This window comes from Coregonus clupeaformis, chromosome 12, assembly GCF_020615455.1.
Source record: "Coregonus clupeaformis isolate EN_2021a chromosome 12, ASM2061545v1, whole genome shotgun sequence".
In the NCBI taxonomy this organism is placed as follows: domain Eukaryota; kingdom Metazoa; phylum Chordata; class Actinopteri; order Salmoniformes; family Salmonidae; genus Coregonus; species Coregonus clupeaformis.
In genome coordinates, this window is record NC_059203.1 from 23,776,028 (window position 1) to 23,794,008 (window position 17,981).

At 42.6% G+C, this 17,981-nt stretch overlaps 1 protein-coding gene across 3 annotated transcripts; it reads right to left on the reverse strand.

Annotated features, from left to right (window-relative positions):
• Nucleotides 1-2,284: 2,284 nt before the first annotated feature.
• On the reverse strand, nucleotides 2,285-16,845 carry LOC121578622 (bridging integrator 2). 3 transcript variants are annotated; one of them, XM_041892990.2, is made up of 13 exons: nucleotides 16,682-16,845; nucleotides 16,148-16,319; nucleotides 15,026-15,106; nucleotides 13,218-13,272; nucleotides 12,101-12,195; nucleotides 7,711-7,806; nucleotides 7,423-7,530; nucleotides 7,243-7,328; nucleotides 7,007-7,082; nucleotides 6,725-6,807; nucleotides 5,558-6,266; nucleotides 3,364-3,456; nucleotides 2,285-2,846 (listed from the first exon to the last, which is right to left on the reverse strand). In XM_041892990.2, the coding sequence occupies exons 2-13, from the start codon at nucleotides 16,238-16,240 to the stop codon at nucleotides 2,784-2,786; spliced, it is 1,638 nt and encodes a 545-aa protein (XP_041748924.1). In that variant the 5' UTR covers nucleotides 16,241-16,319; nucleotides 16,682-16,845; the 3' UTR covers nucleotides 2,285-2,783. The 3 variants fall into 3 exon arrangements, with proteins under 3 accessions (XP_041748924.1, XP_041748925.1, XP_041748926.1); XM_041892991.2 differs by having other exon boundaries at nucleotides 2,285-2,849; XM_041892992.2 differs by lacking the exon at nucleotides 16,682-16,845 and adding an exon at nucleotides 16,476-16,671 and having other exon boundaries at nucleotides 2,285-2,849.
• Between the last annotated feature and the right edge of the window lie 1,136 nt (nucleotides 16,846-17,981).

Genomic DNA, 17,981 nt, shown 5'->3' on the forward strand with positions numbered 1-17,981 from the left:
AGAATTGAAGGAATGATGGATGGCGCTAAATAAAGGGAAATTCTTGAGGGAAACCTGTTTCAGTCTTCCAGAGATTTGAGACTGGGACAGAGGTTCACCTTCCAGTAGGACAATGACCCTAAGCATACTGCTAAAGCAACACTCAAGTGGTTTAAGGGGAAACATTTTAATGTCTCGGAATGGCCTTGTCAAAGCCCAGACCTCAATCCAATTGAGAATCTGTGGTATGACTTAAAGATTGCTGTACACCAGTGGAACCCATCCAACTTGAAGGAGATGGAGCAGATTTGCCTTGAAGAATGGGCAAAAATCCCAGTGGCTAGATGTGCCAAGCTTATAGAGACATACCCCAAAATACTTGCAGATGTAATTGCTGCAAAAGCTGGCTCTACAAAGTATTGACTTTGGGGGGCTGAATAGCTATGCACGCCAAGTTGCCAGGTCACAGTTGTAAATGAGTTGTAAATGAGAACTTGTTCTCAACTGGTTTACCTGGTTAAATAAAGGAGAAAAAAAAAAAAAAAAAAATCTGTTTTTTTGTCTTATTTCTTTTTTGCATCTTCAAAGTGGTAGGCATGTTGTGTAAATCAAATGATACAAACCCCTCAAAAATCCATTTTAATTCCAGGTTGTAAGGCAACAAAATAGGAAAAATGCCAAGGGGGGTGAATACTTTCGCAAGCCACTGTACTCCCTGTTCACCCATGACTGCATGGCCAGGCACGACTCCAACACCCTCATTAAGTTTGCCGACGACACAACAGTGGTATGCCTGATCACCGACAAGCCTATAGGGAGGAGGTAAAAGACCTGGCAGTGTGGTGCCAGGATAACAATCTCTCCCTCAACGTGATCAAGACAAAGAAGATGATTGTGGACTACAGGAAAAAGAAGGGGACCGAGCACGCCCCCATTCTCATCGAAGGGGCTGTAGTGGAGCAGGTTGAGAGCTTCAAGTTCCTTGGTGTCCATATCACCAACAAACGATCATGGTCCAAACACACCAAGACAGTCATGAAGAGGGCACGACAAAGCCTATTCCCCCTCAGGAGACTGAAAAGATTTGGCATGGGTCCTCAGATCCTCAAAAAGGTCATGGTCCAGCTGCACCATCGAGAGAATCCTGACTGGTTGCATCACTGCTTGGTATGGCAACTGCTCGGCCTCCGACCGCAAGACACTACAGAGTGTAGTGCGTATGGCCCAGTACATCACTGGGGCCAAGCTTCCTGCCATCCAGGACCTCTATACCAGGTGGTTTCAGAGGAAGGCCTTAAAAACTGTCAAAGACTCCAGCCACCCTAGTCATAGACTGTTCTCTCTGCTACCGCATGGCAAGCGGTACCAGAACGCCAAGTCTAGGTCCAAAAGGCTTCTTAACAGCTTCTACCCCTAAGCCATAAGACTCGTGAACAGCTAATCAAATGGCTACCCGGACTATTTGCACTTTTGACCGGTAGTGTATATTCAGTAAACAGTGAAATAACCTTCAACTTTTTTTTTTTTTTTCAGCCTTAATTTTATAAAGCATTTTACTGTTTTGCTCAGTTTTTGCCTGGTCTCACATCCAGACTTTTGATATTCTGCTATGTATTACACCTAGAAAAATGTTGATCATTTGAAAATACTTAATGCACCAGTTTAGAAAAAGTCAAATAAATAGTAACTATATACATTTAGGAGTAACTATTCTGTCTGATTATTTGGAGTTAACCCAACTGAATTGACGGTAAAAACTGATAAGAGGTTATCCCACCAAGTTTGAAGGTCGGGCATGAAGATGACACTAATATTCACAATCAAACTAAAAAACACGGGAAAGCGCCTCAAGTGAAAATGGGTTGTCTCTGTAGTTTGTGTTAGACCACTAGTGCCACCTTGTGTTAACATGTGATACACAGGGGCTTGACTACTCAGTGGCATATGGAATATTATAAACTTGGTGGTTCGAGCCCTGAATGCTGATTGGATTACAGCCGTGGTATATCAGACCGTATACCACGGGTATGACAAAACATGTATTTTTACTGCTCTAATTACATTTATAATAGCAATAAGGCACCTCGGGGGTTTGTGATATTTGGCCAATATACCACAGCTAAGGGCTGTATGCAGGCACTCCGCATTGTGTTGTGCTTAAGAACAGCCCTTAGCCGTGGTATATTGGCCATATACCACACCTCCTCGGGCGTTATTGCTTAAGTAACCAAGCAACCGATTTTAGACCAAACGGTAAGCATGCCAACATGTTGCTTTTCGTTCTGCCATTTCAACAACACCTCCATTCCTCTCACATAACTTTATTCAACTAGGAATCTTTCAATGGCATTGATATATAAAAAAAGGTTTCTATAAGTTTCACAGTTTCAAGACTTACACAATGATAACACAAACAAGGCCAAAATACTGTAGATCAAAAACATGTGTAAACAAACTAACATTCTTTAAAAATATATATATATATATTTCGGTAAGTATGACACTCATCGGTATCTTCCGACAAGTTGAGACATGGAAGCGTGTGATTAATAGGCACATGGGCTTGTGTTCCTGTTTTTTTCCCTTACGTAGTCCTCCACACCCCATCTCTGTCCATTGCCATTTTGTGTGCTGCTGTGCTAATCGGAACTCTGACATTTCCGATGCTAACTGGTTGAACGCGGCACGTGTATAACGACAACCAGTTAGCAAGTCGGAAATGTCAGAGTTCCTAATAGCACATGAACACTCAATGAGTCACCACAGCTCGAGGGGAAGACAGGAAATGAGATAACGCAATTGGCTCATTCTGATAGATCTCCCTGCTGGATACAGGTCTTCTCCCTCACCACCTTGGCCATGCCTTCCTGCTGTTGGGGGGGAGGGGGGCGGGGGGGTTAACAAAAAAACACACCATGTTACTCACATTATAGGAGAGATAAGGCCCAATGTTCATAGAGCGTCTCAAAGTAGGAGTGCTGATCTAGGATCAGGTCCCCCTTTTCATTCATTATGATCTAAAAGACTAAACTAATCCTAGATCAGCACTCCTACTGTGAGACGCTTTGTCAATAAAGGATCAGTTCTGCCATCTTGGTAAAAAGGGAACCATGAACGTGTCAACAAAATCAAAGCAATACCGTATATTGGCTCAAATTGCTAAATAACGTGCTGAAAATCCTAATAACTCTAAAGTGACATGCATGTGGGCAAACTGTTTTCAAATTCGGTGTCACAGTCTGATGCACCGTTGGAATTCAGTGCTCAGTTTAAGACTATGACCTTTAGTATTACTTACTTAGTGGTCCTATTTGGAAGTTAAACTACTCCAAGGAGACATAGGCTGACATGAATACAAATATATACACACACACACACACGCACCTTCTCCTCTGTGTCGGCGAGGATGAGAATCACGTCTTCCACGTCATACTGCAGCGTGCCGTCTTCTGAAATGTGACCCTCCAGCGCCACGCCCTGATATCAATCACACCACCACATAAACAACTCTGTTTGAAAAATACTCAGCAGAAATGTTTAATCAAAATAGTAATTTCAAATTAAAGTGCTGTTTATTTCTCTCGTGTAAGGCTCAAGCATTAATTGTTTGCATTGTAAATCATGAACTGATGTCAATGGAATCTCAAGTTAGGACTGGGCCATTACAGTATGTGCTGGCAATAGATACCTAATGCATTGAGCTGGCCATTAATTAAAAATATATATATATATATATATATATATATATATATATATATATACATATACATACATACATACACAGTGGGGAGAACAAGTATTTGATACACTGCCCATTTTGCAGGTTTTCCTACTTACAAAGCATGTAGAGGTCTGTAATTTTTATCATAGGTACACTTCAACTGTGAGACAGAATCGAAAACAAAAATCCAGAAAAACACATTGTATGATTTTTAAGTAATTAATTTGCATTTTATTGCATGACATAAGTATTTGATCACCTACCAACCAGTAAGAATTCCGGCTCTCACAGACCTGTTACTTTTTCTTTAAGAAGCCCTCCTGTTCTCCACTCATTACCTCTTAACTGCACCTGTTTGAACTCGTTACCTGTATAAAAGACACCTGTCCACACACTCAATCAAACAGACTCCAACCTCTCCACAATGGCCAAGACCAAAGAGCTGTGTAAGGACATCAGCGATAAAATTGTAGACCTGCACAAGGCTGGGATGGGCTACAGGACAATAGGCAAGCAGCTTGGTGAGAAGGCAACAACTGTTGGCGCAATTATTAGAAAATGGAAGAAGTTCAAGATGACGGTCAATCACCCTCAGTCTGGGGCTCCATGCAAGATCTCACCTCGTGGGGCATCAATGATCACGAGGAAGGTGAGGGATCAGCCCAGAACTACACGGCAGGACCTGGTCAATGACCTGAAGAGAGCTGGGACCACAGTCTCAAAGAAAACCATTAGTAACACACTACACCGTCATGGATTAAAATCCTGCAGCGCACGCAAGGTCCCCCTGCTCAAGTCAGCGCATGTCCAGGCCCGTCTGAAGTTTGCCAATGACCATCTGGATGATCCAGAGGAGGAATGGGAGAAGGTCATGTGGTCTGATGAGACAAAAATATAGCTTTTGGTCTAAACTCCACTCGCCGTGTTTGGAGGAAGAAGAAGGATGAGTACAACCCCAAGAACACCATCCCAACCGTGAAGCATGGAGGTGGAAACATCATTCTTTGGGGATGCTTTTCTGCAAAGGGGACAGGACGACTGCACTGTATTGAGGGGAGGATGGATGGGGCCATGTATCGCGAGATCTTGGCCAACAACCTCCTTCCCCTCAGTAAGAGCATTGAAGATGGGTCGTGGCTGGGTCTTCCAGCATGACAACGTCCCGAAACACACAGCCAGGGCAACTAAGGAGTGGCTCCGTAAGAAGCATCTCAAGGTCCTGGAGTGGCCTAGCCAGTCTCCAGACCTGAACCCAATAGAAAATCTTTGGAGGGAGCTGAAAGTCTGTATTGCCCAGCGACAGCCCGAAACCTGAAGGATCTGGAGAAGGTCTGTATGGAGGAGTGGGCCAAAATCCCTGCTGCAGTGTGTGCAAACCTGGTCAAGACCTACAGGAAACGTATGATCTCTGTAATTGCAAACAAAGTTTCTGTACCAAATATTAAGTTCTGCTTTTCTGATGTATCAAATACTTATGTCATGCAATAAAATGCAAATTAATTACTTAAAAATCATACAATGTGATTTTCTGGATTTTTGTTTTAGATTCCGTCTCTCACAGTTGAAGTGTACCTATGATAAAAATTACAGACCTCTACATGCTTTGTAAGTAGGAAAACCTGCAAAATCGGCAGTGTATCAAATACTTGTTTTCCCCACTGTATGTATATATTTACACACCACTTCAGGCATGTGAAACTCTGAGGTCTTATCACTTTAATTAATAACATGGCCTTCATAATTAATTGATTAACATCTACATTTCAAACACTGTTAGGACAATGGACATTATATACACACACACACCACACTATAATATATTATAAAGAGAATACCACAACTAGCAAATAGAATCACCTTGAAAATGAAACCAGGTGGATTCTGGGAGTCTGAGTCATTTCCATTGCTCTTTGTGTCACCTGCCTGCAGGGCCTGGGAAGCTCCTTCTCCCTTCTCTTCCACCACCTCCACTTGGCTGGCCTCTGCAGGGGGGAAGGAGTGCCTCTCAGAGGGGGGGAATGAGAGGTGTGGAGCCCTGGCTTTGCCATGCTCTGGAGGATCAGCCTGGTCAGTGTCATGTGGGACGTCGCTCTCTGTGGACTCAGCCACAGCCTTCTGACTGGTCATGACCTCACCTCCAGAGGTCACCTCTGACCTTTGAACCTGCTCTTCTACGGCAGAGGAGTCCTCCAATTGGCTAGGGCCCTGCCCTTCCGAAGCACCGCCCTCTTGGAGGTCACTCAGACCCTCTGATGCGACTTCACTCCCGACCCCGTTGTCGCTGTCGCACACCGACCGTCTGTTGGGCGTAGCGGTGCCGTTGGAGCTCATCTCGTCCGAGAAGTCATACGTTTCAGAGGTGACGACGCAAGGGTCCGCCGTGCCAGTGCCCTCATCTGCCTCTCCTGAGTTGGCAGAGGGCTCCTCAGGGATGCTCTGGGTACAGGTCTCTTTGCCGTTCTCCGGGGCTGCGGATGCGTGGAGAGCTGTGTGTTCCGAGGGGAAGGCTGTGTTACAGGGGATAGGCGCTGAGATGACCAGGGATTTTCTCTTCTTGGACTTGGTGCTAAGAGAGGACATAGAGGGTGAGCTGATCTGTCTGGTTAGCAGGTTGGACATTCTCAGATCCCAAATTCCACACTTGATGAGAAGAAAATAACTATTCAAATTAGAGTATATTAATTTTTTCTCCATTGGAAATTAAATGAATAAAATAAATGATTAAAAACTTTTCACATGACTATATTACCACCAGCTATCACATAATAAGGACTATGAGAGGTTAAACAGAGTGAGAGGTTAAACAGACTATGAGAGGTCCTCTGTAGCTCAGCTGGTAGAGCACGGCGCTTGTAACGCCAAGGTAGTGGGTTCGATCCCCGGGACCACCCATACACAAAAAAAAACGTATGCACGCATGACTGTAAGTCGCTTTGGATAAAAGCGTCTGCTAAATGGCTTATTATTATTATTATTATTATTAAACAAAAGTGGTGCATTCTTATGGTCATCTAAAACACTGACCTGTTAAGGCCCTTGATGATAAAAGCTTTTCCTGAATGCTGAGTCTCCAGCTTCTTCATCACGTTGTAAAGCTCATGGTTCAGCTGCAATGAATAGTGGTTATTCTATTAGTCAATATTAGTTGACTTGCAGTACATTTCTTTATCTGGAAAGTGAGATACGATACTACATAACATACAGTAAATTATTTATATCTGTGATAAAGATGTTACATTTATTGTGATGTTTTATTCCTTTTGGGAGAATAACATCCATATCAGAATGTAGGAAAAACAGGCTTACCACACTCATTTCCTTATAGAAGACATCCCTCAGGTTGGAAATGTTTTGAAAGACGGTCACGTAGCATCCAATCCGGCTTTAGACAAGAGGGAAAATGTTCTGTTATACTAGAGCCACTTTAAAATGAATGTTTCTTATTGGACAAGTCCAGTAGTCCCTCCCTGTTTCAGTCCATTTTTCCCCCGTTTGGTGCCTAATGAACACGACCCCGATGTGCTGTGGTCCATTGACATCACCTTTGATAGAGAACAGGAAGCTCCTCCCTCATCTCTTTGTTGATTTCCTCAAACACACTCTGGGCTTTGTTGAACTCCTCCTCCGCCTGATCAGAGAGAAATGGAGTCCAAATGCTTTCAGTGCCTTTATCCAAATACATACAAATAAAAAAAAGAATTTACATTTCATTTTCAACACACCTTGGTGATTTTGGCATCATCTTTCTTCTTGGCATTCTGCAACGCCTCCAAGTGGTGGCGTGAGGAATCGTAGTCTACTAGCTTCCGACCGCGTTTGGCCACTCGTTCCTAAGAGGAAGGGAGAGAAGCGATATTTCTGAACACAATTCCCATGAGCCACATGGCACTAGTCTCTCATGATTGTTTGTAGGACTAATCAGCAATGTAAACACATTGGGAGAGAAGAGTTTTGACGTGAACTAGTTCTATTGCACCACAAACAATTGATAAGAGTATATCAGAAGCTACCTTGACTTCATGAAACTGTCCAGTGTAATTCTCCATGGTGTGGACTATCTGGTCTGTTAGTTTCTCTTCATAATCATTCCACAGCAAGTCCTCACTCTGTAGTAAAAAAATAATAAATAAATAAACCTTCAGCCTGCTTTCTACTATACAACAGAAATACATTGCCAAAATCAAATCAAATTGTATTGGTCAAATACACATATTTAGCAGATATTGCCAGTGTAGCAAAATGTTTGTGTTCCTAGCTCCAACAGTGCAGTAATATCTAACAATATATACCAATCTAAAAAGTAAAAACAAATATTAGGACGAGCAATGTCAGAGTCCGGAGTGTGTGTTATGTATACACACACACAACACACACACACACACACACACACACACACACACACACACACACACACACACACACACACACATACATACATACACACACACAGTGGGGAGAACAAGTATTTGATACACTGCCGATTTTGCAGGTTTTCCTACTTACAAAGCATGTAGAGGTCTGTAATTTTTATCATAGGTACACTTCAACTGTGAGAGACGGAATCGAAAACAAAAATCCAGAAAATCACATTGTATGATTTTTAAGTAATTCATTTGCATTTTATTGCATGACATAAGTATTTGATCACCTACCAACCAGTAAGAATTCCGGCTCTCACAGACCTGTTAGTTTTTCTTTAAGAAGCCCTCCTGTTCTCCACTCATTACCTCTTAACTGCACCTGTTTGAACTCGTTACCTGTATAAAAGACACCTGTCCACACACTCAATCAAACAGACTCCAACCTCTCCACAATGGCCAAGACCAGAGAGCTGTGTAAGGACATCAGGGATAAAATTGTAGACCAGCACAAGGCTGGGATGGGCTACAGGACAATAGGCAAGCAGCTTGGTGAGAAGGCAACAACTGTTGGCGCAATTATTAGAAAATGGAAGAAGTTCAAGATGACGGTCAATCACCCTCAGTCTGGGGCTCCATGCAAGATCTCACCTCGTGGGGCATCAATGATCATGAGGAAGGTGAGGGATCAGCCCAGAACTACACGGCAGGACCTGGTCAATGACCTGAAGAGAGCTGGGACCACAGTCTCAAAGAAAACCATTTGTAACACACTACGCCGTCATGGATTAAAATCCTGCAGCGCACGCAAGGTCCCCCCTGCTCAAGCCAGCGCATGTCCAGGCCCGTCTGAAGTTTGCCAATGACCATCTGGATGATCCAAAGGAGGAATGGGAGAAGGTCATGTGGTCTGATGAGACAAAAATATAGCTTTTTGGTCTAAACTCCACTCGCCGTGTTTGGAGGAAGAAGAAGGATGAGTACAACCCCAAGAACACCATCCCAACCGTGAAGCATGGAGGTGGAAACATCATTCTTTGGGGATGCTTTTCTGCAAAGGGGACAGGACGACTGCACCGTATTGAGGGGAGGATGGATGGGGCCATGTATCGCGAGATCTTGGCCAACAACCTCCTTCCCTCAGTAAGAGCATTGAAGATGGGTCGTGGCTGGGTCTTCCAGCATGACAACGACCCGAAACACACAGCCAGGGCAACTAAAGAGTGGCTCTGTAAGAAGCATCTCAAGGTCCTGGAGTGGCCTAGCCAGTCTCCATACCTGAACCCAATAGAAAATCTTTGGAGGGAGCTGAAAGTCCGTATTGCCCAGCGACAGCCCCAAAACCTGAAGGATCTGGAGAAGGTCTGTATGGAGGAGTGGGCCAAAATCCCTGCTGCAGTGTGTGCAAACCTGGTCAAGACCTACAGGAAACGTATGATCTCTGTAATTGCAAACAAAGGTTTCTGTACCAAATATTAAGTTCTGCTTTTCTGATGTATCAAATACTTATGTCATGCAATAAAATGCAAATTAATTACTTAAAAATCATACAATGTGATTTTCTGGATTTTTGTTTTAGATTCCGTCTCTCACAGTTGAAGTGTACCTATGATCAAAATTAAAGACCTCTACATGCTTTGTAAGTAGGAAAACCTGCAAAATCGGCAGTGTATCAAATACTTGTTCTCCCCACACACACACACAAACATAATATATATATAGTGAGGGAAAAAAGTATTTGATCCCCTGCTGATTTTGTACGTTTGCCCACTGACAAAGAAATGATCCGTCTATCATTTTAATGGTAGGTTTATTTGAACAATGAGAGACAGAATAACAACAACAAAATCCAGAAAAACGAATGTCAAAAATGTTATAAATTGATTTGCATTTTAATGAGGGAAATAAGTATTTGACTGGATTTGATTGGATTTTGTTGTTGTTATTCTGTCTCTCACTGTTCAAATAAACCTACCATTAAAATTATAGACTGATCATTTCTTTGTCAGTGGGCAAACGTACAAAATGAGCAGGGGATCAAACACTTTTTTCCCCCTCACTATATGCATGTGTATATATATATATATATATATATATATATATATATATATATATATATATATATATATATATATATATATATATATATATATATATATATATATATAACACACACACACACACACACACACGTGTGTGATGTATAGACATTATGGACAGTATGTGGATATAATATATAGTATATCTGAAGAATATGTACATCAATAGTTGAATAGGATGGCCTTGACTAGAATACAGTATATACACATCTGAAATAGGTAAAGCAGTATATAAACATTATTAAAGTGACCAGTGTTCCATGACTATATACACAGGGCAGCAGCCTCTAAGGTGCATGGTAGAGTAACTGGGTGGTAGCCGGCTAGTGACAGTGACTAAAGTTCAGGGCTGGGTACCGGCTGGTGGTGACTATTTAACAGTCTGATGGCCTTGAAATTGAAAAACAGCTTCTGTCTCTCTGTTCCAGCTCTGATTCACCTGTACTGACCTCGCCTTCTGGATGGTAGCGGGGTGAACAGGCCATGGCTCGGGTGGCTGAGGTCCTTGATGATTTTATTGGCCTTCCTGTGACACCAGGTGCTGTAGATGTCCTGCAGGGCAGGCAGTGTGCCCCCGGAGATGCATTGGGCAGACCGCTCCACCCTCTGGATAGCCCTGCGGTTGCGTTCGGTGCAGTTGCCATACCAGGCGGTGGTGATACAGCCCGACAAGATGCTCTCAATTGTGCATCTGTAGAAATTAGTGTGGTTTTCGGGGCCAAGACTAATTTCTTCAGCCTCCTGAGGTTGAAGAGGCACTGTTGCGCCTTCTTCACCACACTGTCTGTGTGGGTGGACCATTTCAGTGATGTGTACGACGAGGAACTTGAAGCTTTCCACCTTCTCCACTGCGGCCCCGTCGATGTGGATGGGTGCATGCTCCCTCTGCTGTCTCCCACGATCAGCGCCTTCATTTTGTTGCCGTTGAGGTTATTTTCATGGCACCACTCCGCCAAGTCCCTCACCTCCTCCCTGTAGGCGGACCCAGGGCACGGAGCTTAATGATGACCTTGGAGGGTACTATGGTGTTGAAGGCTGAGCTGTAGTCAATGAACAGCATTCTTACATAGGTATTCCTCTTGTCCAGATGGGATAGGGCAATGTGCAGTGTGATGGCGATTGCATAATCTGTGGATCTATTGGGGCGGCTTGCAAATTGCAGTGGGTTTAGGGTGTCGTGTAAGGTGGAGGTAATATGATCCTTAGCCTCTCAAAGCACTTCATGATGACAGAAGTGAGTGCTACGGGGTGATAGTCATGCTCTGTGGACGCGGCTAGGGATGCCTTCTGGACTGGTAGCCTTGCGAGGGTTAACACACTTAAAATGTCTTACTCATGTCAGCCACAGAGAACGAGAGCTCACGGTAGCCTGCATCGGCAGCACTGTGTTTCCCTCAAAGTGGGTGAAGGTGTTTAGCTTGTCGGGGAGCAAGACATCGGTGTCCACGACGTGGCTGGTTTTCCCTTTGTAATCCATGATTGTCTGGAGTCCCTGCCACATACGTCTTGTGTCTGAACCGTTGAATTGCGACTCCACTTTGTCTCTGTACTGATGTTTTGCCTGTTTGATTGCCTTACGGAGGGAATAACTACACGGTCTGTATTCAACCATATTCCCAGTTACCTTGCCATGGTTAAATGCGGTGGTTCACACTTTAATTTTTGCACGAATGGGTTTTAATCGTCACAGTGGGAACAACATCCCCTATACACTTCCTGATGAACCCAGTCACTGTGTATACTTCAGTGTATACTAACAATTATTATAAATATACACCGAAAGAACTGCCTCTGCCGAAACATGAACTGAAACTCTGGTCAACACACCGGTATTATTGTATACTCCGCTCTTATTTACTGGTTCTCAGACCAACGTTTTGGTCAATAGATCTTCGTCAGGGGTTCTTACTCTAGTCTACAACTAAAAATCCACTGTGGCCCACCTCCATGATGACAGACAGGTCCTCTCCTCCCTGCCAGTCGGGTTCGTAGACATCTCTTAACGTCTGGGACAGTCGCTTGGAGGTCTCATGCATCACTGTGGAGAAGGACAGAAGGAACATGTGAACTAGTGCAAAACTAAAGCGTTTAGATGACACTATAAAGCTAATAGGTATTGTTTTGGACAGCCAAGTGACAAAGTAGACATTTGTGTAGATGGGTAGCTTGCCTAGCAGATACCGCGTTACCTAGACCAGGGGTCAGAGTCTGGGGATGTGGGTTGAAAGTTTGAAACTAGAGTTGTATTCATTAGACACCAAACGGAAGAAAACTGACTGAAACAGAACCACCTGAACTTTAACAATAAGAAATGCTTGTTTTCAGTCGTAAAAAATGTTTTGCTATGGTGTTCACTAATGAATACCACCAAGCTTTTTGGCCTTTACACAGCTCGCATGACAGAAACCAGCATGGACAGCACATTTAGATAAAGTCGTTTTGGTTTTGTGGCACACTGCAGATTCGGCTACACCTACACTTAAAAGGTCAAAACAACACAGGCTTCACTTGAAGTGGTATGCAAACAGTAGCACAAAAAATACTAACATTGATTTATTGTTCCTGCTCAAATGAATACATGTTCATTTGCAGAGTGTGCCCTTTTTAATGGCCGGTAGTTCTTTGTTTTTATAAATTGACAGGATGCTACCAGAGAGGATTTGAAAGTAAGGTCAGTTTACAAAAAGAGACCAGACAGTGTGTTAACTTGAACACTACTGTACAAGATATAGCCCTACTACCATATTAAACAAAGTCAAAAGAAGACCAAAGTAAAGTAATTTCAGATCTTGTGGTCATGAAAATACATATATAAAAGATAGAAGTACAAAAAATAAGTTGATATTTGGTTTTGACCGGAATATGAATATGGCAGCTTGAACTGCCTAAATGTGCAGGGCAACACTACAAATAAGTATTGAGTCTATAACCTGTTTTTCTTCAATTAAGCAACCGGTAATGTAATTGATTTGATTAGACTAATTAGATCTAGGGCCGTAGGTGCTCTCATGCCCGAGAGCAACCTCTGCTTTGGCGTGAGCTAAAGTAGACAGATCCTACCTTTCACTGCACTGAAGTACGCTTTGACTTCTTTGAATAGCCTGCCGCCATCATTCTGTTGGTTGAAAAGACAGAAGATTCTATGAGGGGGTTATTTTTCCTTAGTGTGAGAGCATCCATCAAAGACCCTTTCCAGTTGGACTTCACCTTTACATAGAAGATAAATCTCCAAAAACATTGTAAGAGACCAGGAACTTCACAATTCAAGTTGTAGTCACCTTTTTGAAACGTTTCACAAACAATAACAGTAAAAAGTGTACAAGTATTAAAAGTGACACAAGTCATCTCTATTTCACTATGTCCCTTTTCAAACAAGGATGACCTTTTCTCACAAGTCAAATGGTTCTATTGTTGTTCTTCAAGGAGCAAGAGAAACCAATGACTAAAAACATTTCAGTATAAGGAGGATATTGTTTTACACAAGACAGTCTGGTGAAAATATCACGGGTACGTCCTACTCGGTTTCGTAATATGAGTGTGATAGAGTGAAAACTGCCTGTAAGGGTGGAGCTCCTTCCTGTGACATGTCATGCATGTTCATGTTATCGGCATGCAAAAATTGGTCAGAGTTGAGAAAAGTCTGAGGTTAATGGACAGGTTGTCATGGAATTTATTCAAATTATTTCAGATAAAATTTTCAGACTAATGATTTTCTCAAATTATACATGTTGATTTGGTGAAATGCACCACAATACAGAGATTTAAGATGGCACACAGCTCTGAGGGCAGTTAAACGGTTAACCTAACGTCAGAGATAGCTCCCTCGAAAGATATAAACTGAATCTGAGAACATTTGTATGGTTGACCTCAACACAAGCACGGTAAAACCAAAACAGTCAATAAGCAGACAAAACAGTGCTTTTTTTTTTTTTAAGTGCTTTTTCAAACGAGTGACTGACCAGTAGCTAGAGTCAGCCATTTGACAGCATATCAGCCAGTCAAATTATATGGAAAAACTAAGAATGTAAACAAAGTGCAAGAAAGACCACCATTTCAAATGCCTGGAGTTTAGATCCTTCAAGTTAGCAATGCAAAAAGGTTTCAGTCGCGTGAATATGGTCCTTATGTGCCTTAGGGGATGAAGAGACTTGAGCAACCAACAGTTAGCAACAGTCAGTAAGACTCAGGACCGACTATATATGTTGCATAGTGGGCTTATCCATACAAAACGGCATGCATCAGTCAGTATGTTTACATGCAAACTAATAATTCGACATTACACCTGATTATGGCAGTAGGTCGAGTATGGCAATAGCCATGTAAAAACGTTGCTCTAATTATCTCAAATCGGCGTAAGGTCAAAATCGAAGTCAGCATACGCCGATTAAAACACCTGGTTTTCTGAGCAATCTTTCAAATTATTAAGTGTAAACAGCTTAAATGGGCGTTCCAGCTGGGTATTAGATCTGCCAGCACCAGTAACACAAGCCTCCCTCTTATGTGCAAGTTCAGAAAAACTAAAAGTATGCACCTTAGAATTAGTTTTCACATACAAACAATGTCTGAACTCAGAATCAAATAGGCTTTGCAAAAATAACATGGTAGAATGTTTATTTTGATTGCCGGTTTTCTGCATTTATTTAAGTCCCATCAGGTAGCCTGATTTTAGATGTGTCCATGTAATCAAGATTATTAGGGAAAGCGTTCTTATTGCAAAGAATGTAAACGTTTTAAACAAACTATTCTATTAAATCGGACTATCCACAATAACCGTATTATTGTGTGCATGTAACCGTACTCAGTGTTGCAGGTCACCATGGGAGACAGAAACAGCATTACATTGTAGTAGGGCTTTTATTCATTGGTACCTGTTGTTTGAGAAGGTTCTGGGAGTACTGTTCAAACTGTTCATCTTTTGTCTCCATGTTCTTACCCAGTTTCTGCATGACCTATGACAAGACGAAAACAAATATAGCTGGTGACCTCTCCACAGGTTTCAGACAACATTAAAAAGGACTTGAGTCTCTATAATAGGTACTGTTGTTGAGGTTGACCTGTGTGAGGTACTGACAATCACACTTACATTATACTAGGCCCTACGTTGTATTCCATAACAATTCTAATCAACTAGTTAAAAACGAACTGTAATAGGATAAGGGCCAAACTATTTCCCATACAGAGGCCAACATAATTTCTAGCATTCCCCTTTCCCAAAAATGACCTCTGTGATTGACCCCAAATGATAGGATGGAACTTGGGCACAACTGAACCGATTTCATTTTACATACACTCCAATATCTGACACAGACACATAGTGAAGCAGCAGAGCAGCACCCAGGCCAAGCAGTGAACAAAAGCCACAGAGTAAGAGCAGTGAGGGAAAGGAAGTGTACAGCAGAGGCAGGAAGTGGCATTTTCACAAACATCAACAAAAAGTAATGAACAGACTAATACAGACAAAGCCCATGGAAATTATTCCATAAAGGCTACAGAGTTAATTTGGCTGATTTCTATTGGAATAGACAACTAACTTGATATAGGCTAGCTCAAAATAAAGGTCAATTGAATATTGTTTGAACTGGGTTTATTTTTGTCTCTTGAGGAATTAAGCTGGGTAATTGAGATTTCAACATCAAGGCCTACATTCAGCATGATGATTGTTCAAAAAGATTAAACACTCAAACTTGTCTAAAGCCCTTACACAAGTCATCAATTGCTTGGCTCTGTCAGTGTCGATAGTAAATAACACGCCAACAGTCAGCGTCGAGAGAGAGACTGTCTGAAGAAATGGTATTACTGTAACGGACAACGTAGGCCTACTGTCACCATAATATTTTAATATCAATATGCATAAACAGGCCAATAACTTTTATGAGCATCACCAGTTCAAGTAGCCCAAATAATAAGGAAAGTATTGTAGAATAGCCTAAAGAATTGTGGCAATCTTGATTTCATGGTAACAGAGATGCCACGGTTCACTAGTTGCTTACCTTCTCCTGAGCTCGATTCAATGACTTTTGGACCAGTTTGGCAAAAACTCCAGCACCAGCCCCAATGTTTGGCCCCATCTTGTTCTCTGCCATCGTGTCTTCTTCCTCTCACTCTGGTCTACGTATGCTTCTGTTAAATCGCTGCTCTGGTGCTTCTATCTTTGTTGAGTTGCTTCGGGGGCGGAGAAGAAGAGTCAGTACCGATCTCAGACAGGTTGTCTTGCAATGAAACGGGTAATAACGTGCTGGTTTCAAAATCAGTCGACAGACAATATGAAACATGTTCGATCTTCTTGTTCAAACTTGTAAAATAGTAAGTGAATATTACCTTGCGGCAGGAGGGCGGTGTTTGAAAATGAGTTTCTTGTCTTTAGAGATGTTTACCCAATATTCAAGAAATTGCTTCAACGGGATAAAGCCTACAATTGACTCACCTCAGTGATTCACACCATGCCTATCCCGTAATCGTCATGTAACCGCAATGCTTTAGCGCAACCAAACACAGGTAGATCGCAGGATAAATATACTACTCACCTGAAAAATACGAAACGTTAATTTGTTGTTCTTATTCCTGTTATATATCTAGAGGTGGGTTCAGTTCGCTTGAATGTTTGCTACGTTGCGGAACGATTGGTTCTGAACGACACGTTTCCCCAAAACGTTCTTGAACAGACTTTGAGGTGTGGTTTGAAGCAATGACTGACGTATTTAAAGAGAAGTGGCCATGCTGACATCATTCCCCAACACAACCACTCCCCGTTTTTCAACTGGTCGTTCAGTACAACACCGTTTCCATTTAATTGAATGTTCCAGAACTTAAAAACGACTGAATGCGGCCCTGGTGACGTCATGGTAAATTACTTAAAGGTCCAATGCAGCCGTTTTGTCAGTGCAGTTAAAAACGTGATTTCCCCAATAGTGTGTGATTGCGGCCAGCCATTCGGGCATTCATGCATGTGGGCATTCCTGCATCTGCAGGACACCCGCCTCCCGCCTGCTGTGTACCGCAGTCCTCCTAGTTAGCTAGCACACAGTGTCCTTCACTAACGCCTGCCGAACTCCTGCCCTCACAGTCATTAACAGAAATGCTGGAAAGCGGTGGCGGGGGGCGAAGGACACTGTCAAATATATTTATAAATAACCCTAACTGCTCCTTGTTCTATCTATGCTACGGTTGTCACCCACGCCTCTTCTTCCAGTGTTATGGTGCATTACCGCAACCTACTGTACTGGAGCACCTCCCGCCAGTGTATCTAGCTTAAAAATGGACCAATAGAATTATAAAGAGGGGTTCCTGCAGATGTAGGAATGTCTACATGCAGGAACGCCCCGAATTGCGGGCCGCAATTGCACCCTTCTCGAGTTTCACTGAGTGTACAAAACATTAGGAACACCTTTGAATTGCACCCCTTTTTGCCCTCAGAACAGCCTCAATTTGTGGGTGAATGGACTCTACAAGGTGTCGAAAACGTTCCACAGGGATGCTGGCCCATGTTGACTCCAATGCTTCCGACCGTTGTCAACTTGGGTGGATGTCCTTTGGGTGGTGGACCTTTCTTGATATACTTGGGAAACTGTTGAGTGTGAAAAACCCAGCAGCATTGCAGCTCTTGACACAAACTGGTGCGCCTGGCACCTACTACCATACCCCGCACTTAAGTATTCTGTCTTGCCTGTTCACCCTCTGAATGGCACACATACACAATCCATGTCGTAATTGTCTCAATGCTTAAAAATCCTTCTTTAACCTGTCTCCTCCCCTTCATCTACACTGATTGAAGTGGATTTAACAAGTGACATCATTAAGGGATCATAGCTTTCACATGGATTCACC